Source organism: Trachypithecus francoisi, unplaced genomic scaffold, assembly GCF_009764315.1.
Source record: "Trachypithecus francoisi isolate TF-2019V2 unplaced genomic scaffold, Tfra_2.0 Lachesis_group7, whole genome shotgun sequence".
Lineage (NCBI taxonomy): Eukaryota > Metazoa > Chordata > Mammalia > Primates > Cercopithecidae > Trachypithecus > Trachypithecus francoisi.
In genome coordinates this window covers 14,222,072-14,241,200 of record NW_022681472.1, presented here as the reverse complement: position 1 = coordinate 14,241,200, position 19,129 = coordinate 14,222,072, and the positions used below count along the sequence as shown (strand labels likewise).

Sequence of the window (19,129 nt, the reverse complement as noted above, 5' to 3'; positions counted from 1 at the left end):
ACTGAGAAAGTAAAAAAGTTTGTGTGATTTGCTCTATTTTGATATTTGCTTTATTGTGATGGTCTAGAACAAAATCCACAATATTTCCTAGATATACCTGTATACTTCTTAAAAAGTATGAAATACATTCCAAATTGAGGACTTAATTAGTTTACTTGCTTTTCTAGAAGAGAACCTGGTCATAGACTCCCCTTTGTTAGAAAAATTGAAGCGATGACTTTAAATTGCTCTAAAGTAGTGTCAATCTCCCCTCTCTCTCTTTCTCCGTGTGTGTGTATATATATATATGTATCACACACACATACACATACGTATACACACTTATCTATATACACACATATATATACATATACACTTCTAAGTAAGTATATATAATAATATATCTGTAAAATCTATATAGAGATAAACAAATATAATCTGTGTATATATAACTTTATATATATATATTTATATCTGAACAATTTATAATTCCTGCCTGCTATCTAGTAAGACTACTTAAAAAATAATGCATATGATGAATTAGATATAACTACTTCATGGACCTATGAAGAATTGCCCTTTTTACACAGATAACATCTTGTGGAGATACTCACTTGTCCTAAGAACTGCACGGATTATAGTAGTGAAATTTCAATTCCATTTATAAAATTAATAGTGCCATCTACTCAGAATACTAATGATTTTAATGAAGATGCAGCATCTTGCAAACAAATAATTAGTTTTTCACATGAAAGGATAAATAGAATCCTAATTAACAAATCAGTAATTTTTCTTAGAGCTTTTAGGTTTTAACCATGACAAGTGGCAGTTTTTATGTGTAGTTTGAAGAATTTATTTTGTTATTCTGTAGTCACCCAGAGTAATTATAACTCCAAAGTTTGTGTAATACAGTGTATGTTTATTTTGAGTTAATAGAGTTGTAAGCCTGAGACAATCAAGGCTCTTTGATTCTTCTTTTGAACACCACACCCAAATACCAGGAATAGTGCGATAGGCCCTAGAAGAGTTGGGTAATTATAGCACATTGTACAAATTACCTAGTCCATATCTAAGTGATTCTTTAAAAATATATAGACTTATTGCCTGATTTAGAATTTGAACTGTCTTTATTCCTAAGTGAATCATTTCATTGTTGACCTCATCTCTCAACTCACAGTTTGTCACGAAAATGACCAAAACCACAAACTCAACCCATGCTATAGACAAGGGTTTCTCAACAGCAGCACTGTTGATAGGAGGCTGGATCATTCTTTTCTACAGGAGCTGGGTAGTGTAGAGTGTGTGGAAGCATCCCTGACCTCTATCCAATAGATGCCAGAAGCATCCCTCAGTCATAACAATCAAAAATACCACCAGACATTGTCAAATGTTAAATGCCCTCCCCAGGCTGGGGTAAAATCACTCCCATTTGAAAACCACTTCCAGCCCAAGCGCAGTAGCTCACACTTGTAATTACAGCACTTTGGGAGGGCAATGTGGGTGTTTCACCTGAGGTCAGGACCAACCTGGCCAACATGGCGAAACCCCGTCTCTACTAAAAATACAAAAATTAGCCGGGCATGGTGGTGCTCACCTGTATTCCCAGCTACTTGGGAGGCTGAGTTGGGAGATCCTTGAACTGGGAGGCAGAGGTTGCAGTGAGCTGAGCTCATACCACCACACTCCAGCCTGGGTGACTGAGTGAGACTCCGTCTCAAAAACAAACAAACAAACAAAAAACCACTTCCATAGAAAATGTGAGTTGCATTGTATATCCATCATGATATTTAGTATTATTAAATAAGAGTGAGCAAAGCCATGGCCAAGCAATTGAAAAAACAAAACCAAAACAGAACTTTGAAACCACAAAGAACCAAGGAAATGCTAATGACCTTCTAAATAATGGAATTACTTATACTATAAGACTAATGCAGTTGGCAATACAGAAACCCTTCTTAAAGTCAGCCTCACACCTTAAGGAATGTTGGACTAAAAATCAGTTTTGAGTGGCTGCTACTGGATAAAATATAAAAAGGGGTTTTATGGAGAAAATAGCAGATGCGTGGAGCCTCTGAGGCTTTACTCAGAATGCATATTCACAAGCCCTTTTCTTTTCAGTCATCTGACAGTGTGAAAATGCACTGTTTTTAAAAGTACTGTTTATAACCTACATAAAAGTTGGAAAGTACGTATTTTGAGAAACCACATTAGCTTTGGAACCACTAATACAAATGGATTGTTACAAATGCAAGTTCATTGCCTGAAAATGGAATATAATGGGATCCTGTAAAATATGAATTTTAAATATTAGACATGGGATATTTCCTGTCATGTGTCTAAAGAGCTTTGTTGCCTACATTATGTAGAATGGGGAATAGGTGCTATATCACTTTCTGAGGAAAGTCCTATTAGCGCTGAAGAAAAGGTAACATTGTTCTGCTTTTCAAATAAAAATCTTAAATAAATTTTAGATAATTTAATCTTGTTCTAATGTTTAGTTTCCATCCCAGTCTTACTTAACTCCTGTTCTTAATACATGCTTAAGTTATTTGTTGCAAGTTTAATATCTCAAATAACATTAAAAGATTTCTTGGAAACAAGACTCATTTATTTAAAATACACACATTCTGCTCAGAACTGTTCAAAAGGTATTTTAAGCAATAATATCTTAAAACTACTTAATCTAACATTAATATTAATGTACTTAATGATAAAAAGAATACTTCATGCAAGAATTTTTCATAGCAAATATGAAATGTGCAAAAGTTATTAATAATGTAATTTTTACAGAATATGAAAAATATGATACAGAAGAGAAGAAATTACATAATTTCTTTGATGTGAGCATTAAATGGAATATTAATTGATTACTGAAACAGCTTAAGTATCTAGCTAGGTTATGTAATTGTTGAACTAGAACAAAAATCGTTATACAGTTCAATTAAATACAAAGAGTGATTGTTATGGATAATGTAATGCATAAAACTAATAAGCTAAGGATACTAAAATGTTATAGGAGACATATCATCCTGTGTCATACTACTATATTTAAGTATAACCTTTTATTTTCATGTCAGACTGTCTGATATCTTTATTTTATGACAATAAATTAGCCTGAAGCAATTTTAGTGAAAGTAATATTGTGTAGTTTGTTATGACTGGGTAATATTTTCTGTATGAATTAAGAGAAGAGTTCAACAGCACTTTGCATTTTCAGGAAACTCCTCCTGCAGTTTTCTATGGTGGTTTTTAATACTGAGCTGTAATAGCTGTTTCCCTAAGTAATCTGAAATAACTTTAACGTTAGCCAAATAAAAACATTGCAAGAAAAAATACTTTGTTCACACACAGAGTAAATAAATGTGTACATATTTAAGGAACATGCATGTCTATGTATGCTTACATGCATATATGTATATATACATATAATGATCTACAAGCTTTTCATTTAATTGGTGATTTTACTATTATTTTTTGTCCTTTTCATTACTTTCTTCCTATCATTTCATATTTCAGGTATGACTGCATTTACATAGAGGTAAAAAATAATACCTAAGCTGGGCACTGTGGCTCACTCTATAATCCCCAGCACTTTGGGAGGCCAAAGCAGGTGGATCACCTAAGGTCAGGAGTTCAGGACCAGCCTGGCCAATATGGTGAAACCCCATATCTACTAAAAGTACAAAAATTAGTTGGTAATGGTGGTGCATGCCTGTAGTCTTAGCTACTGTGGAGGCTAAGGCACTCCAGCCTAGGTCTAGGTGATCGAGTGAGACTCCATCTCCAAAAAAAAAAAAAATCTACAGATAACTTTCCATATTAAAGACCTTTTCACAGGCGAATTGAGGGCACATTGAATCTGAGTGTTTCCACTACTTCCTGCCTATTGATCTTTCCAACTAATGATGGAAACAGTCAAACTTGCCATGAGGGGGAAGTACCATAGTTTCCATATGTATAGTGCTTTATAATTTACAAATGCTCTTGTGTGTCTCATCTGAATCTGACATAATTACATAGAGCAAGAACAGTTTCTACTCTGGTTCCCAAGACTAGTTGGCTAGAAAGTGTCAGAACCCAGACTCTTCTTTGGGTTTCCTGATTTCGAACCCACTCCATGATAGAATCTGTCCTCACTTTGTCCTATTCTGCCTTACCTACAAGAGAAGCAGAGCCTGAATTTCCCACATGCCATGTGGGCAATGAGAAGAACGGCAGTGTCTGCAATTCTAGTCTTTTTTCCTCATCGTGCTGCTACAGATTCAGAGCAGTGCCCACCCGCAGTTTGCTATTGGCATGAAAGAATAAACCAGTGTGATCTGGAGCAGCTCTAGCACAATCTGCTTATTGGAACAGACCCCCAAAATCAAGGAGGAGGTTGAGGACTTGACCACTTGGTACCATGAATCTTTTAGCCACTATCTAAGCTTTGATGAAATGAATATTTTTCAAACTATTTAAACTAGAGCGACTGAGTGGTCCGTTTAGAATGGGAAGATGTGGAAAACTAAAGTAGGATCTGGTTTGCAGAAACTTTTTTCCACTGTCCCTGGAAACTTAGCTATTTTCATGGACAGACTTTGATTTAGAAATGAAAGAATATGGAATAAATGTTACTGCAGAATAATGGAATGGTGAGATCTCCTAAATACTTTTAGTTGTGACAGTATTGCCCTGGATTTATGTGATTCATTTAATGTCATTAAGTTAATAAAATGTGCTAAGCCTATGCTAAGTGCTAGAGATAGAAAGATAAGTTAGGGCAGTCTCTGCCCTCAAAATGCTCATAGTTCAATATAGGAGAGAGGTAGTGAAACAACAACAGTAGAAAGAGATATGAGCTGGGATAAGCACAAGATGCCTTAAACCATGGACACAGGCACAGAGAATGCACCTCAATCATCCATGAGGTCAGGGAAGGATTACCTTCTGGTGGTAAGGTTTTCCTTGGCTGGAAGACTTTGAGTTTCTGCATGTTATTCAATCATAATTAGTAATCTTACCTCCTGGCACTGTCAGAAGTGTTCCAAGCTGGAGGATAAATTCTATGATCATCTTATTAGTAGTAAATAAGGGGAGAAATAGAAGGAAGTGGGAGCTGGAGAAGTATTTTAGGCAGATGAGATGATGGGTAAGCATAAAGATGGGGATTATCTGGCCATATGAAAATCACTAAGCAAGGATAAAATGTAGAGTGACAAGAGAAAGTAGAGAGGCAGATGCAGACAGGAGTGATGCTGGAAATATTTAAAACTTAATTCTCCAGGACTCAGTTTTCTTATTGGTAAAACAACGTGCAAACTCTCTGTCTATGGGGTTGCTGTGAGGATTAAATGAGTTAATGCATGTGTGTACCTGGCATATAAGTAGGCACAAAATGAGCATTTGTTGACTGAATAAATGATTATCACATTTTTATCTGGGAGTATATTGATGGTCATTTAATTTTAATGTATCAGCAAGACCATACTAGGTGGTTTATGCCTGTTAGCATCATGTGATGATACTTTGTTCTCCAAATTTTTCAGCAAAAGGGCATCACATGGTGACATTCCAGAAAGTAAGACAAGGGGCACCAATCATCTCTCACAATGCAGAATAAATAAGGCTTTGAGTAGAAGCAGGCATGCTGTTTCCAGCAAGTCTTCCAGTTTGGGGTTTGACATGTTTCTGGCAACATATGATAAAATGGACATTGTCAAAGGGGAGGATGAAGTATTTGAAAAATGCTATAAAAAATCAAACAGGAGTGGAGAATGATCTAGGGGTAGAGGGGATAGTTAGAAGTGCTATAAGCAAAGACATTTTGGAACTGAAAATCTAAAATACATTGAATGCATATGCCTTGTGAAGGGGACATCTTATGTGTGAAGCCTTAAAGTAAAGCAATGAAAATTATTCTATAATCTTCATAAAAATTTAGATAAATCAGCAGGGAAACTTACATGAGATCATGAGGTTTTATCAAAGGCAAGAAGGCAATAATGAATATAACTATGTGGTATTTGAAGATGTAAAAATTAAAACATTGTACTCTTTGGCTATAATGATGGATTGAATGACTCCTCAGGTTCCTTAAAATGAAAAAGATATGTTAACAGAGCTTTGCTTCAGTTCACAATGGACAAATCCATACTCATACTCAATGTCCTGAAGGATTTACCATTTAATCCAGTTCTTTAAAATGACATGTTTTCATTTAGAAAACAGAAACTCTGCAATTTGGAAAAATAAATGTCAAATATCTCTTTTAAAAAATGGAGTAGCTCTAGACTGACCCTCATGTGTTTCGAATTGGTCAGGTTTGCCTGAACATACCAAAATACCATTCCACACCTGTCTTACCCCGGGAGAGTTTAATCACCAAAAGTCTATTTCTGTCACATAATTGTTGTACTCAGTCACAATGTAATTTGTCTGAGTAATAATAATGGGGAAGTGAGAATCTCCATCTTAATAACCCTGTACCTTCTTATTTGTATTTCATTTTTATTTGATACTACCACTTTTAATCTCGAAATTGTTCAAGAATTGTCTGTCCTTGGTTTTTTAAAAAAGTTTTGTCATTTCAACCCACTCAATAGTCACCTAAATACAACTTCTCTGTTGCTTTCTAATACATCTGTCATTCTATTCCCTTAACCTTTCCAATACCTTGACTTACTAGTCTTATTTTGTTGTTGTTGTTTTGAGGTTCCCAGAACTGAGCAGACTCTTCCAAACCAGATATGTGTAGAAAAATATCCTCATCTTTTTCTCTATGCATCTATCAGATGCTGAAAAATATTCCCTGTGCTTAAAAAGAAATACCAGCAATAAAAGGTCCGACCCCCAAAAGTAATTACTTTCATACTTTTCATTCCACATCCGTGTTGAATTTAGGTACTGTGGTAAATGAGGTGAGAGCTGATATGATGTGGAAATAAGTGAGTTTCGGCAGCAAGTTTGAATGTACTTCTCAAATTGTTTCCTTCGTAGCTGGATTCAGAAAAAATTTGTCTAAAACATGAAAAGTCAGAGGAGTGTTCTGAACCAATCTATTTGAAACTGTGCTGAATTTCAACTGTATGGTATAGTTTTACAGCTTGAATCATTACAGAATTTCAGAAATTACTTAGGAATTCATTTAAAAAAGAAGGCTCCTACAAGGAAGCCAAAGTCTTTGCTCCTCGTTTTCTGATATCAGACACTCTGTGGAGGACTTTTTGTAAAATCCATATTTTCATTTTATTAAACTTATTTTCATTAAATTCACCAGAATGATTTTATAGTTAAACTTTCATCCACACATTCTTTTCTTAAACAATACATAATGAAAATGGATTGCTTGGTGCTGAAAGTTTGGGGTTAATGAAGTTTTCTAGAAACTTGCATTTTTTTCTTTCAAATGGAGTGATGCTTTCATGATATAGGCAATTCTTGTTTCTTCTATTTATCACTGTTTCATAAGTTTGTTTCCGTCTTTGCATAGGCAATTAAAATAGAATCAATGACTCTTTAATATAATGAAAGCAAAACAAAGATGGGATGAGATTAGTATAGCATTGCAGTTAAGAGTGTTGTCACTTACTAACTGGTACCATTGGGCACTGTTTTAGTCTAAGTTCCCAGGAAGCAGAGCCTGCAGTGAAAGCTTGAATGTTAGTGCTGGGAATGTAAGCCCAGGGAAACCAGAGTGAGGGGAAAGTAAGCAAGGCAGGGAGGCAGGGAGAAGAAAACATAAGGTGTATATTTCCAAGTGACCATAGCTTTGCAACAACTCATCACTTCTTGCTTGGCATGAGAGACATAGAGGTGCTACAGAGGACATCATGAGCCAGTCCTTCCACGGGGCAATAGGAAATTTCCCTGCACTCTCAGGGTATGTTACCTAAAACCTCCCCAGCTCCAGCCAGGTGCAAAGCTTCTCTATATAAATTGCTGCTGTGCTTGGGGATACCATGGTTTGTAGCTGTGTGGTGGCAATGGAAGTGGTGCCTCTGGAGGCTACATGGGAACAGTGTCAGCTGTTCCTGGAAGAAAAGGTCAGAGGCCTGAGGGTCAGGCAGGCTGAGCAGATCTGGGGAGCATGTAACTGGATCCATCACAGACGAGTTACTGGACTCCGTTGTGTTTTGTCGTCTGTAAAATAAGAGTAATAATATTACAGGATTATTATAAAAATTAAACGGCTTCATATATTTAGTGAAATTAGAGAGGGCCTCTAAAGGAAGAAGTTCAAACTGGTTTGAACCACTGTTACATCATTATTTTACTTGTAGAGCTTACTAGGTGACTACTCAATACTAATTAAAAGAATAACTTGAATCATAAGTTTGGTTTATTTGGGTAAAAACAAAAAACCAAAAACGCAGCAATGAAAAACATCGCACTGTAGCCTCACCCTTAACAGCAGAGGGAAACCGTCGTGTTTCTCTCTTGAGATTCATGCCATCGAGCCACAGGTTTAGGATAAATGCATAGTATTATTATTATTGAAAATTTCAGTTTTCACTGTTAACAAAAAGAATATCTAATATTCCTCCAAATAAGTATATTACTGGGACAAAAATGAGAATACAAACTCAGCCCCAAAGTGGAGTCCAGCTTCTAAGTTGTGGGTCTAGCACTATCTTTTGCCCACCCATGGCCGAGTCTTCCAAGCAGGGACACTGTCCCCGGGCCATTCTTCCTCTCCATACCATTCAGATCTGTAGTTGAGTGTTTACCACTCAAGTTCAAGTGACAGGAGCCCAACCAAGAGGGGTTGCTCTTCCCTAGTTCAGCTCTGTGTGCTCCTGGGTTGGAATGCACATCCATAAAAAGCACTAGCAGAGTAACTGTGCTTTCTTTTCTTTGGGTGTTGATAGCCTTGGCTCAGTCTGGTCTCTTTCCTTTCAGTGTGATCCACTTCTGCAGCTGTGCTGTGCTCAGAACCAGTTTCATTCAGCTGGGCTCAGCATGGAGGCAGACTGACTTAAGACTATCTTGCATCGGCCTGGCGCGGTGGCTCAAGCCTGTAATTCCAGCACTTTGGGAGGCCGAGGCGGGTGGATCACGAGGTCGGGAGATCGAGACCATCCTGGCTAACATGGTGAAACCCTGTCTCTACTAAAAAAATACAAAAAACTAGCCAGGCGAGGTGGCGGCGCCTTCCCAGCTACTCGGGAGGCTGAGGCAGGAGAATGGCGTGAACCCAGGAGGTGGAGCTTGCAGTGAGCTGAGATCTGGCCACTGCACTCCAGCCTGGGCGACAGAGCGAGACTCCGTCTCAAAATAAAAAATAATAATAATAAGACTATCTTGCATCAACAGGTTCAGCCTTGACACTAGGAGATTAAAATAGACACCTCTTCCTTCTCCAGTGCCTCCTGACATCTTCCCTTGAGACTGGTGAGGATGTGCAGTAAGTGTGGGAGTTAGCTTTGCTCAGTTTTCACTGGATCTGTGTGACTGTGCATGGGAACAGCATTAGAACTATGCATATTACCACCCTACATTTGGTGCTTAACTTTCAAAATGCTTTGCTTCTAGGAAACAGCAAAGTCTTCAAAGTCTTCATTGCCCAAACTTATTTCTTCTGTTACAAAAAAAAAAAAAAAAAAAAAAAGATGATTCGTAATCTTATACTGGGCCAAAGAATACAAAAATGGAAATTTTATTTTGGGGATATTAGCCTCTCTAAAAATGGTTTATTATAAAGCACCATCTAAGAAATGTCAAATTGACTCCCTGTTATAAACATTTCCATTTTTAGCCCTTCTTTTCAAACATCAAAGTATCAAATATTCTTTCAGAAAACACCCAGAAATGTAAGCTTTTTCCCTTTATAGGCAGTACAATGTGGTACTGTTTCATGAATTCCATGAGGCTGTTTTTCCCCCTCAGCAGCAGTTTTCTGATTTTCTTTTAATGGTTTCCCTAAAATGTTCCCATTTTCTGTACCAGTGCCAATGACTGATTTACACTTCACATTCTATTTTTGACTTTTCTTGTCTTTGTGGTTTTGGTAGCCTAATATCGCCCATTTTTGCTCATCATTCACTATGTTCAGATATTGCTAGATTTCTCCTTTCAATTTTTAAATAGAAGAAATAATAACTACCTAGTTTGAAAGCTCTTTGGGATTATGGGTTTGGTTAATATCCTCTAAAAACAATTTCAAAAAACTGAAGTAGAAGATTATAAATGACTTTTTATATGATTGCATCCCCTGGTGCTTTGAAATAAAAACACAATGAAGAGTCTAAAAGCGCTTGGTCAGGAAGGCTAATCCTGGGTTGATGCCATTTACATTTAGATTTAAATAAATCAGCCTATTTATTCTTTCAAACTTTGCTTCAGGTTTTAAATTGAGAATACATGGAAATTAAAAACCCTAGTATGCTTAGATATATTTTGAAAAGTTATGATGCCTAAATTCAGTTGACTTTTAAGAATAATAACTGTGGGCCGGGCACAGTGGCTCAAGCCTGTAATCCCAGCACTTTGGGAGGCTGAGGCGGGTGGATCACGAGGTCAGGAGATCGAGACCATCCTGGCTAACATGGTGAATCCCCGTCTCTACTATAAAATACAAAAAACTAGCCGGGCGAGGTGGCAGGCCTCCTGTAGTCTCAGCTACTTGGGAGGCTGAGGCAGGAGAATGGCGTGAACCCGGGAGGCGGAGCTTGCAGTGAGCTGAGATCCGGCCACTGCACTCCAGCCCGGGCCACAGAGCGAGACTCCGTCTCAAAAAAAAAAAAAAAGAATAATAACTGTGATGAGCATACGGAGTAAAGAAATGCAGTTAGTTATGTTTAATAAATACAATTTTATTGCAATAATTACTAATAATGCTTATTTAATCTGTAATTCAGGTAGAGTGAAGTGGGGTCATTAGAATGTGGCAATGTGAATGCTGTGCCTTCAGGTCTGTAGAGTGTACACACACACACACACACACACCAGCTACAAATAGCCATTGAGTGTATTCCCACTTCTTACGGAGATGAAGTATAACGCTGTAGTCAGAGTCTGATTCCTCATTTTTTATGAGTGTTGGAGTGAAAAGCAGTATGTCATAGTGGAAAACTCTTCTACTAAGAATCCAGACCTTGGTTCTATCCCCAGATGGACCTCATAAACAATACAAAGTCTATTTATTCAATCATAACATGAGAGATTCTGATGTAATGGTTTCAGGCATCATTCTACAAACACACTTCTAAGACCAAGAGCTATAATTCTACTTCAGGTGACAATTGTCCACAAGCTCGTGGCATGGGGTGCTTTCTAAGATTGTTGGGTCAGCAGGAGGCCTGCTGAGAGCCCTGGAACCAGCTCCTGGTCAGGGTGTGGTTGGACGGAGCTGTGATAGTGCAGTGATAATATTAACCTGATAGGGTAGGGTGGGAAAGGTCCTGTGAATGCTGGGATCTTGGCTTACTCTTTTCCCCTGGGCCCAGGAGTGTGTCCAACCACGATCTTTCAACCGCAAGGGGAATGACCACGCCTATTCTGATACACATACGTATTTTTATTTGGCAGCTCAAGATTCTTTGGAAGGAAGGCATACACATTTTATTTATAGCCAGGTCTCTTGATTCCTGGCCAGTCTATATGTTTTGTATTAAATAAAATTGTATTAAATAAAAATCCTGAGGAAGAACTGAATCTAACATTTGAGTAATGTTGTCCTGGCCATTTCTGTACTTTCTTTTCTTTTTATTCTTTTTCTGTTGTTGTTGTTGTTGTTCTCTTTAAGGGCTTCTGCGCCTGTATCAGTTTTAATCCACTGTAAAACTTTGAGTCAACTGCCTTAAAAAGCCATCAAACCATTCTCTAAAAGCTGAAATTCTTCCTCTTCTTAAGTTACCACCTTCTCTAGAAAGATAATATATTTAATCCAGCAAATATGTTTCAGTTTTTGTCATTTAGGCAATAAACATTTCAGAAGACCTATTATGTGCCAGCCCTAAGCCATAGAAGAACTAAAGATAAGGAAGGTACGCACCATTCCCTCTGGTGGCTCACAGTCTGGTGGAATCAATCCCCCAACAAAACCTGCCCCGAAACAGAGGTCTTCCTAGGGGAGCCCAGAGCCTGCAGACAGCCCAGCCCTCACTAAGGGGAGGTGAGGAGTCTGCAAAACACTGCAGCAAGTAAAAGGGAAGGAAGGCATTCTGGACAAAGAGGTGTGATTGTGTGTGGGACGCACTGGAGCACAGGAAGTGGGTGAGATAGGAACTGAGAGCAGAGAGTCTCACAGCAAAATCAACATGGCTCTTCTCCTCTAGAAAGCAAGTGACAGCATGAAATAAAAACATTTCTATATTGTAGCCTCCCCAGAAATACACTTTTGGAGGAGTTCTGAATATCCTGATAGCAATTTTTAAAAGCTACCTGTATTAGAGTGCTCCAGAGAAATAAAACCAACTGGATGGATGGATAGATGATCTATCTATCTATCTATCTATCTATCTATCTATCTATCTAAAGAGATTCAGTATAAGGAATTGGCTGACATGATTATGGATGCTGAGATGTCCCAAGACCTGCAGTTAGCAAGCTGGAGAGCCAGAAGAACTGATGGTGTAGTTCCAGACCAAAAGCTGGCAAGTTTGAGGTCCAATAAGAGCCAATGTTATTTCAAGTCATGCCCCAAAACAGTGAAAGACTGATGTCTCAGCTCAACAGTGAGGCAGGAGGAATTCATTTACTCTAGTCAGCCCTTACTATTCTAGTCAAGCCTTCAACTGATTGGCGGAGGCCCACCCACCTTGGGGAGAGCAATCTGCTTTACCAAGTCTATCAATTCACATGTTAATCTCTCTCAGAAACACCCGCATGGACATACCCAGAAGAATGTTTGACCAAATATCTGGGCAGCCCATGGCCTAGTCAAGTTGACATGTAGAATTAACCATCATTCCCTCTCTCGGTTTTCTGCCAGGCCAAATACCAGGTTGACAGCGCCTCACGACACTTAAAAAAATTCTCACAATACCACAAATTCTGGATAATATACCAGTGTCATTGAGATAATGCCATCACTCTGCTTTGACCATTTTTGGATGCTATTTTTAGAATTGATAGCTAACTTATCATTATGATTCAGAATATATTGATATGTTCTGGTGATGAAGTGCATGGGCGGCTAAAAAGCCGGGGGCCTGGGTTTGCATTCCAGCCCTACCTCTCACAAGCTGTGTAACTTGAAGCATCTAGCTTAACTTATCTGTGCCTTTGTATCTTCTTTTGTAAAATGTAGGTAATAATAATACCTAACTCTTGGTTTTGTGATGCTTAAATCAGTTAATACGTGTAAAGATACAGGTGCCAGGAACATAAAATGTGCTTAAAAATATAGTTATAATGCTTACAGCCACATATCTTTTATAGTAAAATGCTGTTTTAGTCTTGGCTCAATATTACCTAAGTATTGGTACTTCTTGAGGAAAGAGTCTTCATCAAGAGCAGTAACACCGAATGTACTCAATTAGCGTACATGTTGGATAGACTCAACCCAAAACTTCAAAGCCTTTAGCTGGCTTGAGAACAACAACAGATTTAGAAAATGAGTTAGAGAAGATGAAATAGAAAGTAACACATTTATAGAATATGCACAGGCAGTGAAGTATTTGGTTCACTCCACTTCTTCAGTTTAGTTTGTTACAGTCAGAGAAACTGTCCGTATTTTAAATGGTTCCTTGGCACTTTCACATGAAAAACATTTGCAAACAAACCAGTGTACTCCAACAGTGGGTGGAGATGAAGAAATGCGCAGTGAGGCTCTTTGTTAGGTCTTGAGTTGTTAGGAGTAACAGGCAGATTGGCTGGGGCTGGCCTATCTTTGGGTTGAAAGAGTTCACCTGTTTGATGGGGCACGGTGGCTCATGCCTGTAATCCCAGCACTTTGGGAGGCTGAGGCAGGTGGATCACCTGAGGTCGAGAGTTCGAGACCCTGCCTCTACTAAAAGTACAAAAATTAGCCAGGCGTGGTGGTGGGCACCTGTAGTCCCAGCGCTCGGGAGGCTGAGGCAGGAGAATCACTTGAACCTGGGAGGCGGAGGCTGCAGTGAGCTGCGATCGCACCATTGCACTCAGCCTGGGTGACAGAGCGAAACTCCATCTCAAAAAAAAAAAGAGACTTCACCTGTTCAATGGAAAAGCAACCTGGGGTAAGTCACTTCAACTCCAGGTTCATGAGCCAGTTGACAGAGCAACCAAAACACCCAGCTCTACTTTTTCCAGTTGTGTTATTTTTTATTTGCTCTAACAACATCTTTCAATAAGTAATTTCATTATGTTTAGATAAGTCGTTCATATAACATGAAATATATTTATAGGGTGATGTGTGAAGAAATCCTTCGATTCTCTGAACTTAGTCTCGTGAGTGCTTCCATGTCTTTAGGGAGATCTTGATTTACAGCTTATGTTGATGTGAACTTTCAGGGCACCCACTCTGGCGATTATATTTTAGAGGCTGTGGAGCGACCCTCATGTTGGTATAACCTTCTTCTGCTAGCAGTTCATAGGTGGTGGAATGAGATTATCTATAATACAATATTTTTTTATGTTCTGACATAACACCATTTTTTCATAGTATATAAAGTATGAAGTATGTCCATAATACCATGGTTTGCACCACTATCAATAACACTATTCTGTTTCAAAAAGTAATTATTCAGACTTTCAATTCCCCATGTCTGAAATTAGCCCACCAATGAAAGTATATTCAGACCTAGCTCTGTGAAGTTACTGTGTTTGTCCATTTGATTATTACCTTGGAAAAATTCTTCCTCTAACTAAAAAGAGAAATGCTTTGCTCATCTGTCAAGTGACTATAAATAGCTGAGGATTAAGTCTGAATAGAGTGATGACTACTTTCAAAACCCCAAATAATGAAAAGTATGTTGTCGTTGTTGTTGTTGTTGTTGCTTGAACTATTGGAGAGTTCTCCAGTTGTTCTCCCCCTGCGAACTTCTTTCTTCCATCCTTTTCCTAACTTGAAAATTTGCATATGAATTTCTATGCATTTTTAATACATGAATTCGATATCTTTGAAAATTTCAGAAAGGAGTATTTCATTGTGCCTGTATATTTGTATTGTTATTTATTGTTATTATCATTCTTAGCCATGGTTATAGTGGCACATGCTCTTTTCAAATATTATTATAAAGTTAAATTTTTCTTAATCAGAAGGTTATTATGATGATGCCAGTTTTAGTCTATTGTGAAAACTCTGCACTTTTTCTTTTTTGAGAGCTAAACTCAGAATGCACCGAGCTGTGCCTTCGTGTATTTTTCGTTATTCTTTTCTTTCAGAAATCATGCCATTCATTTAATACTTCATTACAACTGAACTGCAATATGTATACATGGCGTGCAAAATGAGCCATTTTGTTTTAAAACAGATTGCAGATGAAAGGAAACCATTCATTTCTTGCTTGCTTGCTGTAATTACTAGAGCACTAATTACTCCAAATCACTGACATCCAGGGTCAGTAAGGATGACAACAGAAACATCAAAGAAAAGATGTGGCTCGCTTACTGTGACAGATTTTCCATAGTCCCAGCCGCAGTATTTTTTTATGGCTACTGTTTTCCAGTTTGATGGTTAAAAAACAAAGCAAAACAAAACAAATAAAAACCAAACATACCCGCAGTCAAGATTGCTGAATGTTTACTATTATTTCATTCGCAGTTTGACGGTGAGAACATGTATATGAGCATGACAGAGCCGAGCCAGGACTATGTGCCAGCCAGCCAGGTGGGTTAATTAATCTTCTCTGCCTTGTTTCAAATTGTAATTAAACAAATTCAAAGAGTTGCATTGCAAATGAGTAGCACTATCAGTAACTGCCGCAATCAGGAATAATCATAATTTATAAACAAAGCATTTAAGCCTTGTTTCCAGTTAATGAGATAGAGCTGATAAAACACCAGAGTTGGCATTTGTTGAAAGATACTACCTTGTTTCCTCTCCAGAACGGCAAGCAGCTGTTTTGCCAGCATGATCTTTCCTAAACAGTTGTTTTACCTTTAGGAAATAAAGTCTTTACAGGTGCAGGTTATTTGTGCTTCTGACTGTAGATGATTTAATCATTGTAAGCTACACGTGTCACAAATAGCTTTAATTATCAACGGTTGGGGCCATTTTTAACAAAATGTAACGTTCGTAACCCAAATCCCATGGCCGGTGGGGCTAGAAGGCTGCTTTCACCATCTCCTGGGAAGGTAAGGAGTTGGGGCTGGGGAGGAGCTTTCAGGCCAAAAAACATGATCTGATTGAAACCTTTCAAGGGCACCTTTGTATACATTTCACTGGGAATAGTTGACAAGGTATTTAATCATGAGAAATGACAACAAAAGTCCAGTGAGAATGTAAATGGTTACATTTATGAAAGTAAATGTTTGACTATTTATTTTTAGATACTTAAGACCAGATCCTTTAATTCAGCGGAACATTTAAAGCCAAATTATAACTGCCCTTGGATACCAGTATAACGTAAAATATGAGAACATTGTAAGCAAAAATAAGTAAGTGAATAAGTGAAAGCAAGGAACAGTTCACAGGAGCGTTTTGTTGACACAAACTTTTTTTTCTAGAATGGTAAAAACCATGGTAGATTGGAGTTTCATATATTAGTAATTCTAAAATAAACTCTTAATAATGTTCAGTGCCTACATATCCACACATAGAGATTTAATAACTGGAAGGGTTTGGGGAATGGGTTGGGAGGGAGCATAAAACTTCTTTTTCTTCATTAAGGTTGTCAGTGAATTAAATCTAATGTATTTGTTAAGGATGCACTCTGTGACCAAAATGGCTCCTGCTTAACTCAAAACAGAGGCAGGCCTGCATCTCCCTGAACTTTGCATTTAGAAGTCATTAGGATCACTGCCTTCTCTGGCAGATATTCTGGAAACTACACTGTATTGTTCAGCTGGAAAGGTCGTCATGAAGTTCAAAGATCCTGACTACATTGCCTTCCATTCAACTGAGCTGATCACTCTAAGAATACCTTTGGAAGGCTGAGCTTTGCATTTAGAAATCTTCCTTAACTGAATTCATTTGGCTAAGTAGCCTCCAAGATCCATAGGTAGTTCTGAATAGGACTGTTTGATTAAAAAATGAAAAATGTTACTATTAATTTTCTTCTAACCATCAATCCCAAAACTGTACTGACAAGTTTAGTATTACTATTAGATTAAAGCAACCTGGTATCATCTCTTTGGTGCCTTTAGGGTTTTGAAGTGTAAGGGCTAATTGAATTTGTTTGAAATAGTAGAAACACAAACTCAATAAATGATGGCTGTTATAAAGCAGCTGCTCCCTCTTAGAGAATCATTATGTCGGTCTTAAAGAGTTTTGGATAAAGGATTGGAAATTCAGAACATATACATCATAACGACTTGGCTCCTTAGATTTTCAAATTCAAGTACAATGCCTAATATTAAGCCCTTACTGAAATCCAACAACTAACATTGTTTTTCTTCATATGTCAGTCAGGAGTTAGTAAGAATGTTTTGAACAACAGTGATAATTTGTAAAGAAGAGCCCCAAATACTTTTGTGCTTTTTAAAGATAGAGCAGGCTTGTGAGACAGAAATAAACACTTAAAAAATAATGTGCCATATATGAAAATGTTTTTAGAATGTGCTGTTTTAAAATTTAGACTAGTGTAAGATAATACATCCTCTGGAGAAAAATAAACTTCACAAATTACATAAGTTGAATGGCCTTAGCTAAATTTTACACTTAACATTCCTTTTGTTTACTATAATATGGTATGTTCAAGAATTCATTACCTGGTATTCTTTTAGGGAATTTTAATCAATTTACTCCTTTAGGCAACCATAAATAAGATTTTAGTCGTCCTGCAGGGAAAAAAAATAGTTTTTTTCTTTTCCTACATAACATCAAACATCTGCATAGTTTAGTAATCTAAGACAACTTGCCTCATAGCATCACTCAACAATTATAATTCCTGTTCAATTTTCAAATCAGTACATGCTTTGGGACTTATAGACTAAGTTGCTAAGTAGCAACATATGGCACACTACTGCTCCTGTGATGTTGCTGCAAGCAAATAGCATAATTCTAAACTTGAAATGATTTTTATAGAAAGCCAATGCTGGAACTGCTCCAGAAATGGAAGTACACTGTAAAAATTAATGATATTCTTTTAGACAGTCCAAAGGGCTCTTTGGCACTATCTACTGCATGCATTCTCTACCTCTTAAGCTAGAGTATACAAATCCTTAAAACTTTTTTGCATATAGTTTTATAATTGATAGGCAACTTTTAAATTGAATATACCACCTTATAATAAGCCTGACAAGTATGTAATAAAAACTCATAAGATTTCCATTTTACTCTGGCACCATTCTTGGAATATTGACTGTTTTCTCCTATAATAGCTATTAAGTGTGCTGGTCACTCAGTGCTTTAATTTAAACATCATTTAACTTTTTTCTTACTCTGGTTAGAATTTGAACCAGCAATTCAAGACTTCTTTGTGTGTTTCCAAACCCTGGCTAAAGGCACCTTGTTGCTTAATACCTCCTGAACTTTGTCCCGTTAAGAGTTTGTGGGAGAATGTGAGTGGGCTAATGAAAGGATGCCAGATAAGCAGCTTGTCAGAAACCCACTTCTTTGCCATTCTGAACTTGTCATGTTTGATTGAGGTGACAGTATTTAGACCAGAAGGACACAAAGTAGCAATATGTAGGATGAACAAGTCTAGAGATGTAACCTGCAACATGAGGACTAGAGTTAATAATACAGTATTTAGGGCTGGGCGTGGTGGCTCACGCCTGTAATCCCAGGACTTTGGGAGGCTGAGGTGGTGAATCACTTGAGGTCAGGTTTGAGACCAACCTGGCTAACATGGTGAAACCCTATCTCTACTAAAAATACAAAAATTAGCCAGGCATGGTGGTGTGTGCCTGTAATCCCAGCCACTCCAAAGTCTCCACTCCGGAGGCTGAGGCAGGAGAATCGCTTGAACCCATGAGGTGGAGGTTGCAGTGAGCTGAGATCACACCACTGCACTCTAGCCTGGGCAACAGAGTGAGATTATGTCTCAAAATAATAACAATAAAATCGTATTTGGGATGTTTGCTAAGTGAGTACGTTTTAGCTGTTCTTGCCACACACACACAAAATAGGTAACTCTGTGAG

The 19,129-nt window shown here is 37.8% G+C and overlaps 1 protein-coding gene across 2 annotated transcripts in view; it reads left to right on the top strand.

Moving 5' to 3' along the window:
* Window positions 1-19,129, top strand: part of TOX (thymocyte selection associated high mobility group box) — a 313,830-nt gene that overhangs the window by 144,945 nt on the left and 149,756 nt on the right. Inside the window, exons 1-2 of one of the 2 annotated variants that reach the window (XM_033203283.1) lie at window positions 14,088-14,120; window positions 15,647-15,712. In XM_033203283.1, coding sequence (XP_033059174.1) covers window positions 14,103-14,120; window positions 15,647-15,712 — 84 coding nt within the window. In that variant the 5' untranslated portion in view covers window positions 14,088-14,102. Of the gene's footprint in view, window positions 1-14,087; window positions 14,121-15,646; window positions 15,713-19,129 lie in introns of those variants that run through there. The other variant, XM_033203282.1, reaches the window with a different exon arrangement.